Below are 13646 nucleotides of genomic sequence, written 5' to 3'. Positions count from 1 at the left end.
TCATCGTTCGCGACACATACATAGAATTCTAATATACTTTCATGTACCAGTCAATATGTGGATAAATAAAATTAGATCGAAAACCAAAATTGGTATACTTGACATTGAATTTCATGTAGTTTTATTTTGAGTCCAGCCGAGTCCAGTTCTACTTTGTGCTGTATGTGATAGAGCAGGGCCGCCCACAGGGGGGATGTATGGCGCAAGCTGCGCCATTGAGGAAAATTTTGGGGGGATTTTACTCTACTTTCGAACTAGCAATTTCACTGTCGGAATAGCATTAAAACGCGATTTTGAGAAGCTAATTTTCAAAAATTTTTGGGGGTGAACTCCCGTACCCCCCGCTTTGATACTCGATGAATGAAGTACCGCGCAAGTAGCCGTATGAAAGGAAAGGTTGGTTCGTTTTAAGAGAGAAGGGCCGCCCACAGGAGGGATGAATGGCGCAAGTTGTGCCATCGAGAAAAAAAATTGGGAAAGAATGTTACTCCAATGTCGAATAAGTAATTTTGCTGTCGTCAGAATAACATTGGAACACGATGCGATTTTTTTTTTTTTTAATCTCGAGAATAAATCCCCCTACCCCCTGCTTAGAAACTCTATGAATGAACTACCGCGCAAGTTGCTATATGAAAGGATGATGCCAAGTTCTGGTGAACAACAGTTACAAACACTCAAGGAATCACTTTCAAATTTAGATTTGAAACTTGCCTATGTTGTCTGTTAAAAATTATAAAGTAGTTCGACATAATTGTGAGCTAGTGGTAACCATACAGTAGGGTGTATCGAAAAAAACTTTTTTTCGAAATCCGGTTACGGCTAGTGCGGATTTTTGGCCAAATGGCATCAATAAAACGTATAAAAAATCTCAACTTGATCAGACAACTCCTTCTGCTGCCGAGTAGAGCCCAAATATTAGAAAAATCAACAAAAGATTCACTTTTCAACTGATTTTCCAAAAAATATTTTTTAAATATTTCCTATATTTTTCGGTCTTTTAAATTATTGAAATAGCATTGGAAAGGAGAAATAAATACATAAAACAAATTTATTACGGTTATTTCTGTACACCACAAGCATAAAAACCTAGTTAATTATTTGTAAAAATGCACTGATTTTCTGGCGTATCGTACAATTAAATTTTAATATAAAATTATTGAAGTCTCTTGAATAACGAAGAAAACACTTTAGTGCTAAATTCTAAGAGCAGTAATAGTATAAATAATTTACTCCCAATGCCGTATGCATCTGCTTATCACACTAGATCACCTGCCGCCCACCTCTTCCCGAACGCCTCTTCTCTTGTACTTGCCCAGCTGAAAGGATCTGTCTTATCAGTCGCCAGTAGTCAACCAGCTGTGTCGAACGTGATTGTCGCTGCTTGAGTTATTTATTAGTGCTGTAGGAAATTTTAACTAAATAATTTGTTTTCGTGTGAAGTGCAGTATGTAGAAGTGAGAAGAGTGTTTCAGTTGTGTTAAGTACTTTTTATTAAGAAGAGAGTAACAGATACGCTGACGTTATGGCATCGAGAAGTTTGTTACGGTCTGACGTTAGGAATAGCATTATTTGGACACCCAAGGAATTGGGTAGAACACAGCTACCAACCGCTGAAATGTATTGGGACAATACCTATGGGAGCGAGAAGAAAAAATGAGAATTTCAGGATACCGGAAAGAGCCTTCAACAAAGGATTTATGTTCTATCGTCGCCAGAAAGATTGTAGAAAATTGAGATTACGCCTCAATCTTGTGGTTCTTTGATCTAGAAGAAAAGGCGCCTCTAGCACTGGCACATTTCTTCCCTTTTTCGCACTTGCAGGCAAGAGGATCGGAACACTTACAAAAGGATATATCAAATGAAATATTTTTGGCAGACTCCTGAAAATCAGCAATTCGTTTCGCAGAAGTTTTGCAAGTCACGGACAATATTATGGTACTTCAATATCATTGCAACAATCCCTCTGACACTGAAAATAGTTTCGCCGCTGATTGAGGCGTAACCTCAATTTTCTACATCTTTCTGGCGACGATAGAAGATAAATCCTTTGTTGAAGGCTCTTTCCGGTATCCCGAAATTCTCATTTTTTCTTCTCGCTCCCATAGGTATTGTCCCAATACATTTCAGCGGTTGGTAGCTCTGTTCTACCCAATTCCTTGGGTGTCCAAATAATGCTATTCCTAACGTCAGACCGTAACAAACTTCTCGATGCCATAACGTCAGCGTATCTGTTACTCTCTTCTTAATAAAAAGTACTTAACACAACTGAAACACTCTTCTCACTTCTACATACTGCACTTCACACGAAAACAAATTATTTAGTTAAAATTTCCTACAGCACTAATAAATAACTCAAGCAGCGACAATCACGTTCGACACAGCTGGTTGACTACTGGCGACTGATAAGACAGATCCTTTCAGCTGGGCAAGTACAAGAGAAGAGGCGTTCGGGAAGAGGTGGGCGGCAGGTGATCTAGTGTGATAAGCAGATGCATACGGCATTGGGAGTAAATTATTTATACTATTACTGCTCTTAGAATTTAGCACTAAAGTGTTTTCTTCGTTATTCAAGAGACTTCAATAATTTTATATTAAAATTTAATTGTACGATACGCCAGAAAATCAGTGCATTTTTACAAATAATTAACTAGGTTTTTATGCTTGTGGTGTACAGAAATAACCGTAATAAATTTGTTTTATGTATTTATTTCTCCTTTCCAATGCTATTTCAATAATTTAAAAGACCGAAAAATATAGGAAATATTTAAAAAATATTTTTTGGAAAATCAGTTGAAAAGTGAATCTTTTGTTGATTTTTCTAATATTTGGGCTCTACTCGGCAGCAGAAGGAGTTGTCTGATCAAGTTGAGATTTTTTATACGTTTTATTGATGCCATTTGGCCAAAAATCCGCACTAGCCGTAACCGGATTTCGAAAAAAAGTTTTTTTCGATACACCCTACCATACAGACAACAGCCAAGTTTCAAATCTAAATTTGAAGTGAGCCAGTGAGTGTTTGTAACTGTTGTTCACCAGAACTTGGCGCCTATTTTTGTGATTTCAATTCTTTTTAAGGCCACTTGTACTTGGCTCTTTTACAGGAATGTTTTTTGTTGGATATCACTTCTTTTTGTAGGCTAATTTAGAGGATAACATTTTCTTTTGGTATCAAACTCAATAACTTGTAACTTGCGTCTTACTCTTCATGTGCAAGGGAATTATATCAATATTTTGTAAAGAAAAAAATAATACTACTAATTGTTAAAAAGAATACCTGTGCCATACACAGTGTGTAGAAGTTTTTATACCCTTCAATATCCTTATAGAACATATTTAGTGTTGTACACTACCAAGACTACTAATAAAAGTAATGCCATTTTTATAATTACTACTGCCCCTACTACTACTACAAGCATTCTATAATACTACTACAGGAAATAAAAACAACAACAAAAATAACAATTACTAGTACTATAAAAACTACTGCTACACTGGGCAATTGTTTTTAGAGGACTTGAGTTTTGAGGAGGGAAGAGATTATTAGTTTTGGGGGGGAGTGCGCCATCAGCTTTGGGGGGGATGGGCACCCCTGTAGTAGAGGATGTTATTTGTTAGAGGAAAAGGCCGATTGTTGCCCGTTTTTGCCCGATCTGATGTGAAAGTTATATTTGTATGTGAGTAGGGTAATATTTTTGCGAATAATATTTAGGCTAATGACTGTTTTTCCTTGTCATTCTCGAAATATCACACAAAACGAAAGGGGCTTCTACAAGTTCTGCGGAATGTAGGAGGAAACAAAGACACCAAAAAGCAACACCGGATTGGTTTCCTTGAGAAAGAAACGTCCACCGAATTGCCTAGTACAATACGAGCATTGGACATCTTAGTAAACAATTCCACCCCTTTTTCCTTCCCTTTTTGGTCAAGTTTTTTATAAAAAAAAATGCGTTGGGATATGTATTTAGTTCTTAAACGAAGATTCTAAATACTTGTACCAAATTTTGTCCGAGATACGGAAATATTAGTATAATAATTGCAATCCTCATTTCTCCTCTTCTACATCCAATTTCCAAGTCCTTCCTTAGTCGTACCTTACATCACGATACCTATGTAGTGTTTAAATATAAAATGTAGGGGAGAGGAAGGGAATGGCGATCAGCCCACTTTGCCCTCTTGCGTGATCCGAGGAGAAGTCAAACTAGTGCTGCCATCTGCCTCTTGTAGCAAGGTTTCTTGTGTATTGTCGAGGAAGTTGTCAGAGAAGACTGAAGTCTACAGCGTGCTGAAACTTATTTTGGTTGATTTTCTTATAAGGATCTGCATATTTCAACTCACGATATGTACAATTTTAAGTTATAAGATGTTGAAGTTACTAAGATTCATAAAAAGTTATATTTACGTCTAATGCACGACACATAGTTACATTTCAAATAAACAACGTTTTACAGTATAACCATCTCAATTTTCAAAATGGCGCAATGTTGGGAATGCCGATCAACGTGATCGGTTTACAATCATGGTGATCGCCATTCCTAACAAACATTTGGAATACTTCTCCAGCTGAAAATTATAAAAGAGGCTAGACCTAAGATAGGTAATACGCCTACTTAAGTCAAACACTGAAACTTTGATATCGGTGTAACCTTTGTGGATCGTGGGTGCCTGCTGACTGTACTGTTGCGGACTCACCATATGGATATAGCTGTGACGTGTCTTTGAATAAACGTCAATAAAACATTCAGTTGACGTTTCTCAGTCTTTCGAAGCCGCAGTGTAGCAAAAAAAAAAAAAAAAAAACCTTGAACTGCCTATGAAACTATGTGTGTTTATTAAGCTTGTACTGTGATCGCCATTACCAACATGTGATGGGAATGCCGACCAAAGTAGCAATTTGAGTTTTTTCCATCGTGTTCCCGAACTGAAAGAATGATCCTCTTTTTATTTTACACTCTTATTGTAGAAGGATTGGAGTACGTATTTACAAATTTATTTCAATATATTTTGCAAATGAAACTACGTAATAATTCATTTTTCTTAGGTGATCGTCATTGCCCACCCCTCCCCTATAGGTTATGCAGTTTGGCCTAGGTGTTGATGATCAGTCATTAGTAGAGGTCTGCGTGGATAAAAAATATCGCATCTGCAGCATCTCTATCCGCACTCGCATCCGCAGATAATGAGGTAGCAAAATGAACAATAAAAGGACAACTCTCTCGTGTCATTTCTTGTCCTTTTGCTGTCACTGAGTCACAAGCTTCAAACACACTTACTTTGATTTTATTTATTTTTCAACCGGTTTTAAAATTTTTAATTCAAAACAAGCGTTTCTTAGTACTCTTTCCACCACCATCACAAATTTCATAGTGTTTTTTCTTTTTAGGTAGGGAAAAGATGTACGAAAGAATATCCGCAACATTATCCGCACAGAAAAGAAATATATATCCGCATCCGCGCAAACCTCTAGTCATTAGGGCTTCATTAATGTGTAGTGATTTAGCTTACATCTGTTTGATTTGTTAACTCTCAGGCACGTTTTAAATCACATGTCGATTGATTTCCATTCCATCACAAAGATATAAACTTTATAATATACTTACACTATACAGACCTTGATGCAGGTTGGCAGACTAAAATTGTTTCCAATTGGGCCCCGTAACTCTTAAGTTCGGTCCTGCATTCATGAATGATTTTATTATAATGACGCGACAAGCCGCAAAGTAAATGAATCATGATTTGTTCCAGAGATAAATCGATACTTGTCTAAATCATCCTTTCTTTCCGATAATTCAAATATATGAATCATGAACCACTTGTTGCCATGTGTTAATTTCTGAGAAGTACGTGAATACAAATGATTATCAGAATAATATAAACACCTGAGCAGTAGCGGATTCAGAGTTCTACAGGAGGGACGTCACATGGCTAGTAGAAGCGAAGCCACAAAATAACCCTCGCCCCAGCTTTGGGGTATACAGGGGTTTTACACTTTGATGTTATTCTTTAAATTCCGATTTAAGGCACAAATATTACAGGACAAATAACTACGAATTTGCTATTGTATTATCTTGTATCCAGTAGGCTTATATGTTTTACGAATGGAATTATTGAACTGAATTTTAATTATCACAAATAATTCAAGCTGTTCAGAAAGAGAGGCCTCAGCGTATTTCTTTAATTAATTTGAATTTTTTAATTGATTGTTAAAATCGTTCGGTTGCATACCATAACATCCTCTTTAATAGGGTAATTTGAAATGGATACAAAAAAAATGTGATGATAAAAAGTTAACTATAGTTCGTGTCAGCTGAACTGGCGGATTGCGTCAAATATCCGCAACGCGTTGTTGCCAAACTTCCGGCATGAGAAAGCAAGCTTTCGGCGGGCGAGTGTTGCATGTAACAAAGAAAGTCGTTTCATTAGCGTCATCTTGTATGTTACAACGATACAAAAATATCATAACAATAACATCATAGTATGTGTTCTATTAAAACTATTTTGATACAAATATAGTATAAACTGGCTGAACCTGCGCTCTCGCTCTATACAGAGCGCATCATTCACATATGAGCATGAATCTCCTTGTTATTCCTGACATCTGTACATGTCCCTTTGCAGACACAAGTGAAAGACGTCTTCATAAAAATCGGCAAGATATACCGTAAAGGGGATATTTTTTTTCGATTACTTTTTCAATATCTCGAACTGTTTGCAAGATTTGATCCTACTTCCGGTTAGAGTTTTTAATTCATGTATGATCAGTGTTTTCTTTCTTCTTGCATGCAGTGTCTAATAAGCAAATACATAAACTAACTAACTCTATGGCCTATGGAATCCGGAGGTTCAATGCTGCGTTTACACACTCTACTGACGTCTATCCGTAGCCAATTGAATCCAGTTTCTACTTTGTATTCCCATTTCTGCGAGATCCATTTTAATATTGTCCTCCCATCTGCGCTTAGGTCTTCCTAATGGTCGGTTTCCGGCTGGTCTTCCAGTTAAGATTTTGAAAGCGTTCCTTCTTTCTTCCATCCTGGCTACATGACCTGCCCACCTGAGTCTCCTAGATTTGATGACCCTAACAATGTTGGGTAAACCGTATAAATTATGTAGTTCCTCGTTATGAAGTTTCCGCCATTCCCTATTCCCGTTTCTCTTGGGTCCGAATATTCGTCTCAGTATCTTGTTCTCACTTTCAATGTATGTTCTTCCTTTCGAGTAAGCGACCATGTTTCGCAACCATACAGAACAACAGGCATTATTATCGTTTTATATATTTTAAAATAAGCTAATACAATACACATATTATCAATTATAATGTCAGTGATATATGGTGTTCATTCGGCAAAACACTCCAAACAATAAAGATTCAGTTTAGACTGGAGAAATGGTTATCCTTCGTTTTTCATTATAATTTGGCCATGAAAAACGCCTGAGATATGGAACCCCTATATACAATTATATGGTGTTGGAATGTATAACACATAGGATATGATGCTTTAGCTTTTTTTTAAAAAATTTCAACACTTCCAATGTACCCGTAAAAATGTAATAAAGATATAATGGCCATGTTTTTTAAATATTCAATTAGAACTGGACAATCGACGCAAAATTTGTAATCGATCAGTGAAAACGTCAGCTTTCCAGAGCCTGTAGTTTCCGAGATCTCATTGTCGAAAGGATTGGCCACAAACGTATAAATTTCCAGAAACATATAGTTTAAAAGAACTCCAAAGATGGCAGCATAGTTCATTTGCATTCATATTGGAGAAGGCTTATTAAATACAAAGGTTTTGAACACTAATTTCATATCATAAACTTTATGAAAAAGATATAATTAACTAATTTAGACTATTTAAAGTACAAATACTTAAACTGTTTGTCTCTGTTAAACGTGAAATCACACATAACCGTAAATGAAATATTTCAAAGCTAAAGTCTTAGGTTGGAACTCGGGCACTTTTAATTGCTATTGTAGGATTTTAATAGATAGATAATATATTTCGTTTGATTCGGAGGTTTACGAGGCAATAAAATGAATGTAAATATGCATTACATTACTTGGCATAAGTACGTGCAGTGTTGCCAGATCTACTGATTTTGCAGGAGATCTGCTTTTTCTACGTTCTACTGATCTACTGCGAAAGAAAACGAAAAGTGAACAATCTCCTGCTTTTTCCTTACTTCGAGAAGTTGAAGATTATTAATATTGAATTTTCAATGTTTCCCCACATAAAAAGATGAAATTTCTCTGTTATAATACACAAAGTTCTGTAGAGCGTATAGAGTTTTACTATATATAATATGAATGCAAAGAATACAACTATACGTCATCTTCTATAAGATTCGTCTATATTCTGACTTTCTGTAAAATTTACAAGTAAGTGTTGTTTAGAGTGTGACTTGGGTTGGAAGAGAGGCTTAGATCCGCTCTCCACGATCGTCAGCAAGAAATCGTCTTACGCCACGATCACGTGTGACTGTACCATATAGCTATGTTATCGCTACGTGCATTAAAAGGCATTTTCCCACTCCACTTTGCTCTTTCACTACGTTTTACTTCACATACGTGTGTATCAAATAATATTAATATAAATCCGGACTTTCCCTTTTATTTGCTCAACGTAGTTAATCGGAAATGAATTCTGGATTGCTTGTTTTGACTACTGCCCCCTTACTAATGGCAAATTTTATTGCCTTCCCCCGGATTTACATTCAAACGCCACCACTGTATGTGTCTACTGCTTTCTCCTGTTTTTTTATCTTCGAATCTCCTGCTTTTCCAACTGATTGATCTGGCAACAGTGAGTACGTGACATATGCAAGGATCGAACTTTGGATCCCTCAAACCGAAGGTCGGTCAGTGTCCTACAGTTTTATACAGGGTGAATTCTAACTAAGGGAAAACGTGGAGGGGTGATAATTCATCTAAAAAAGAAGCAAAAACGTCGAAGTGAAGATGGGGGAAATTGTCCCGTTGAAGTGTGACAACGTGTCGAAAGCGTTGGAACATGAACTTCAGAGGTCAATAGTTCAAAAACAATACACCATAGAGTGCTGTTTAAAACGTCACTTAGAGTGCATACCTACGCTATTGAAAAATGCAGGTTTGAAAACGCTACAATGCGTGCGCAAGGGATTTCCCAAAGGAATGGAAGGATTCCCGGACATGATGCGAAGGAAAGAAATGTCCCACGTTGGTTAAACGAAAGGGAGTGCATAGAGAACACGATATTTGTTAGCGGTACAACCATATCTGAAAAGTTGCAAGATGGCGGACGTTTGGAGACTAGACTATATGGGGTTGCATAAGTACACCAAGTGAAGAACCGAATTAGACGTCATACTGGTCATCATAACCGCATAGTTCTAGTGAAACTGAGGAAACCCCTGACAATTGTCAGAATGGCCGAACCGGAAGTGCGCAATGGAAGTATTGTGTAGCATGTACATCCCGTGATGAACAATGCAGGCCGAGTGACTGGAGAGGTCCTTCAGCCTACAACGTGTTGGGAAAGGATGGTGTCAGGCAGCGGCCTAGGCCTTGGATAGGTACTATTACCACATTCACCTTGTGGCACACCTGCGACGGAAACAATGAAAAATAATACGTAGGAATGACCGTAAGGCGGAAGGGAAGGAGGAGGGTCGCAACAACCTACCCAAATACACGAAAACACAGCAGTATAGTATGTAAAAAAAAAAAAAAAAAAAAAAAAAGGAAGCCGGCAATGCATAGCACACGGGAAATGATACAGAAAAATCTTCAACGAAAGCACACAAGGGAGCCTAGCTGCGAACTGAACAAGAACTGAGGAATGCATATCTCTGAGCGTTCGTAGCTCCGTAGTACAACTCTGCCTTAACATTAAGAAGGCACTGGGTGCAAACTCTGGTGGCCGCCTATCGTGATAGTTGGTTTCACGTTTTGTTCTTATTCGCACCAGGCGAATACGGCTGTGGCTGCTTCTGTCTTCACATTCTTGTCCCTCCCATCCTGGCCATACAACATAGTATCCAATAGATTGACGATAAACTCCAACTAAAAACAGAGGTTGTTCGAGTTCTCCTGTCTGCCATAGCGAAGCGCTGCATGCACGGAGTAGCTGAGAGTCGCCACACAACCTAGCACTTCAGTCACTGCACATCCAGTGTTGTTACACGATAGTACTGTACTAGATTGTACGTGTGTTGTGTGATGAGAGTTAAAATTGTCCGTTACTCATATCGAGAACAGGCAGAAATGATATTCGCTTATGGACAAGTAGAAGGCAATGGTCGGGCAACAACACGAATTTACCAGGACAAGTATCCTCACCCACAGAAACTGACGCATAAGACATTTAGCGCCATTTTTCGGCGCTTGTGTGAAACAGGCTCTTTTGATGGAACAGATGAACGTGGAGGACGTCCGCATTATGTTCGTACACCAGACTCAACGAACGTGTGCTACAAGTTATTGCAAATAACCCCAGTGTAAGCTCTAGGGACGTGGCCCTACAGAGTAATATCAACCAAAGGACTGTGCTGTATATTCTGCATGATAACCATTACTACTACTATCACCTGCAATGTGTGCAGGCATTATCGCGTGGGGATTTCCCTCCCAGAGAAATGTTTTGTCGGTGGTTTTTGCACTCGGCCTCCAACGTTGTTGAAATCCTTTTGTCGATTCTCTTCACAAATGAGGCAACTTTTGTTAAGATTGGGATCATTAATCTACACAGCCGTTACCTATGGGATACAGAGAACTCCCATGAAATGGTTGAATCGTCCCATCAGGAACGGTTCAGCCATGTTTTGGTGGGATTATTGGGGGACCACCTACTTGGACCAGTATTTCTTCAACATCGTCTCGATGGACAGACTTATCTGGATTTTCTTCAGAACATTTTGCCTATTGAAGTTGTCACTCGAAGTACGACGGAACATGTGGATAATGTATGACGGAGCCCCAGCTCACTTCCGTCGTACATTTCGCCAATATCTGAACACAATTTTTCCCGGCAGATGGATTGTACGGGGAAGTCCTCCTCAATATCTTCGACTTTTACTTGTGGCGATACCTGAAAAGTGTCGTGTATGCTGAGCCAGTTCCTGATCGCCCGACACTTGAACAACGTATCCGTTATCAATTGACGCTCTTCGGGTGCAAGATGGACGATCGGAGCGGGTACGGCAATCCATGATGAAACGAATTGTCGGCTGCATTGACGCCCACGGAGGACACTTTGAACATTTCTTGTGAAGTTTCCACAAGTACGGACACAGCTGCGGGGTGCAATACGGTACTGTAACAACACAAGTTTACATACTATTCGTGTACTGGACGAGTACTCTAATGACAGACTACCGATAATTGTTGGTATGAAGTGGTTTATTTCTTTTTCACCCTACTGCGGTTTTCCGTAATGGTATCTATCGTTCACGGAGTTTTTGTTGAATATTTTCCTTGTGTTATTTCTTGTGTGCTATGCATTGTCGGCTTCCTTTTTTACACACTGTACTGTTGTGTTTTCGTGTATTTGTGTAGGCTGTTGCGAGCAGCACATTTACGTTAGTCATTCTTCTTATTATTATTTTTGTTTTTCTTACTATTGCCATCCCACCACCTTGCCTCTAGCCTTACGGTCATTCCTACGTTTTATTTTTCGTTGTTTCCGTGGCAGATTTTCCCTGAATGTGTCCACTTTGCCACAAGGTGTATGTGGTAATAATACCTATCCAAGGCCTAGGCCGCTGCCTGACACCATCCTTTCCCAACACGTTGTAGACTGAAAGGCCTCTCCAGTCATTCGGCCTGTACAGCTCATCACGGGATGTACATGCTACACAATATTTGCATTACGCACTTCCCGTTCGGCCATTCTGACAATTGTCAGGGGTTTCCTCAGTTTCGCTAGAACTATGCCGTTATGATGACCAGTATGATGTCTAATTCGGTTCTTCACTTGGTGTACTTATGCAACCCCATATAGTCTAGCCTCCAAACGTCCGCCATCTTGCAACGTCTTCAGATATGGTTGTGCCGCTAACAAATATCGTGTTCTCTATGCACTCCCTTTCGTTTAACCAACGTGGGACACTTCTTTTCGTCACATCATGTTCGGGAATCCTTCCGTTCCTTTGGGGAATCCCTTGCACACACGCATTGTAGCGTTTTCAAACCTGCATTTTTCAATAGCGTAGCTCTGATTTTCATGATCGCATGAATTCGACACGCTGTCACTCCTCAACGGGGTGGAATTTATAATATAGTCAATATTGGTTTTTCCCGTAATATCTTGTTCATGGTAAGTTATTGCGTACGCCACTGCATTCTTATCATTCAATTTGCCATCGACAGTAGATGTCCATCGCGTTGATTAAGGAGCAGAATGAAAATTAGAAATTCGCACTCGTTCTTCCTGTATGTTTGTATATCTGATGAACATTTGCATTTCTTCGCTGTAGAAAATCCAGCATACTTTATAAACAAGTTTTTTTTTTAATTTTTAGTCCTTATTATTTATTTATTTGTCCTCATTTCAGATTTTGTCGTAACTAAGCATGCACGATCAACAGTGTCTACAATATATTCCTTAAATAATAAATTTTAGTTTAATTATGAACATTAAAATAACAATATAAGGCCGTACGAAGCATGATGAATACCCCTAAAGTTTTTTTTTTTTTTTTCGTTTTCAGTGAGAAACAAAATGTGTCTTTGCCGCCCTTTGGACGATACGCCACTGGAATCTTTTTCTTAGATAAAACCCATCACAATGAAAGTGAACGCATGTTTCAAGAGCTGGCCGAAGAATGTCAATTGCAGGTAAGTTTGTTTGTTGATATTCGTTTGATAAGATAAAACGTTAGCGATGCATTAGTTCTCTTCTTGCGTTGTTATAATTACGGTGTTAACAAATGACACCTATTAATACTAATGGTTGTTTGAATTGATAAAGTGCTGGCCTTGAATGTGAAGACAATGAACATGCATTTGAAATATTAAACATGTGCACTTTTTCTTCTTGTCATATGAACATTTGAAGGACATGATCATGCCATTTTTATGTAATGTGTATGAAAGGAATTTTTTGTTCGATTGTATTCCAAATGCAACTCGCTTTTCATTATGGATATTTAGTGTACCTCATCTTTTCAAAAGTACTCTGTTTGGTACTTAACCGTAGGAACACCAAGGGGGGGGGGACTCTGAGGCCCACAGCCATTGGTTTTTAATGGAAGACAAAATACCTTGGTATTCCTAGGGTTAATTATGTAAGGAATTTGAAACGTTTTACATGTACATATTTTTAAACATTGTAAAATAAGATACATTGCAGAATCCATTGTTTCCATGTGCTTCACTAATGGGTCACGAGAAATTTGAATAAAAACTAGTTCTTTACATTTTAAACAGAAGTAGACCTGTTGCAGAATATGTATTAATGTTAACTACGATAGCTAGTAATGTTAATTATGTAATTAAGACAATTAGAAGTTAGGTCAAAAGTTATTTTTCTTTTTCTTACTTGAGGCGCCTTCTCCTATACTGAGTCGATTCATAATGACATAAAAGAAATATGGGAGCAGGGTTACTCAATGGTATAGCGCGGACTTTGATGTGAGAGTCCCTATCGATCCCATGCGAGGATGCGAGAACT

The 13646-nt window shown here is 38.3% G+C and overlaps 1 protein-coding gene across 1 annotated transcript in view; it reads left to right on the top strand.

Annotated features, from left to right (window-relative positions):
* The window catches only part of LOC145686289 (uncharacterized), a 310924-nt gene that overhangs the window by 48150 nt on the left and 249128 nt on the right, over positions 1 to 13646 (top strand). Inside the window, exon 4 of the mRNA XM_081759425.1 lies at positions 12685 to 12811. Coding sequence (XP_081615551.1) covers positions 12685 to 12811 — 127 coding nt within the window. The remainder of the gene's footprint in view (positions 1 to 12684; positions 12812 to 13646) is intronic.

This window comes from Thermobia domestica, chromosome 5 (assembly GCF_964235325.1).
Source record: "Thermobia domestica chromosome 5, izTheDome1.hap1.1, whole genome shotgun sequence".
In the NCBI taxonomy this organism is placed as follows: domain Eukaryota; kingdom Metazoa; phylum Arthropoda; class Insecta; order Zygentoma; family Lepismatidae; genus Thermobia; species Thermobia domestica.
Note: the sequence above shows the minus strand (reverse complement) of the source record. Positions and strands in the feature narration are given on the sequence as shown.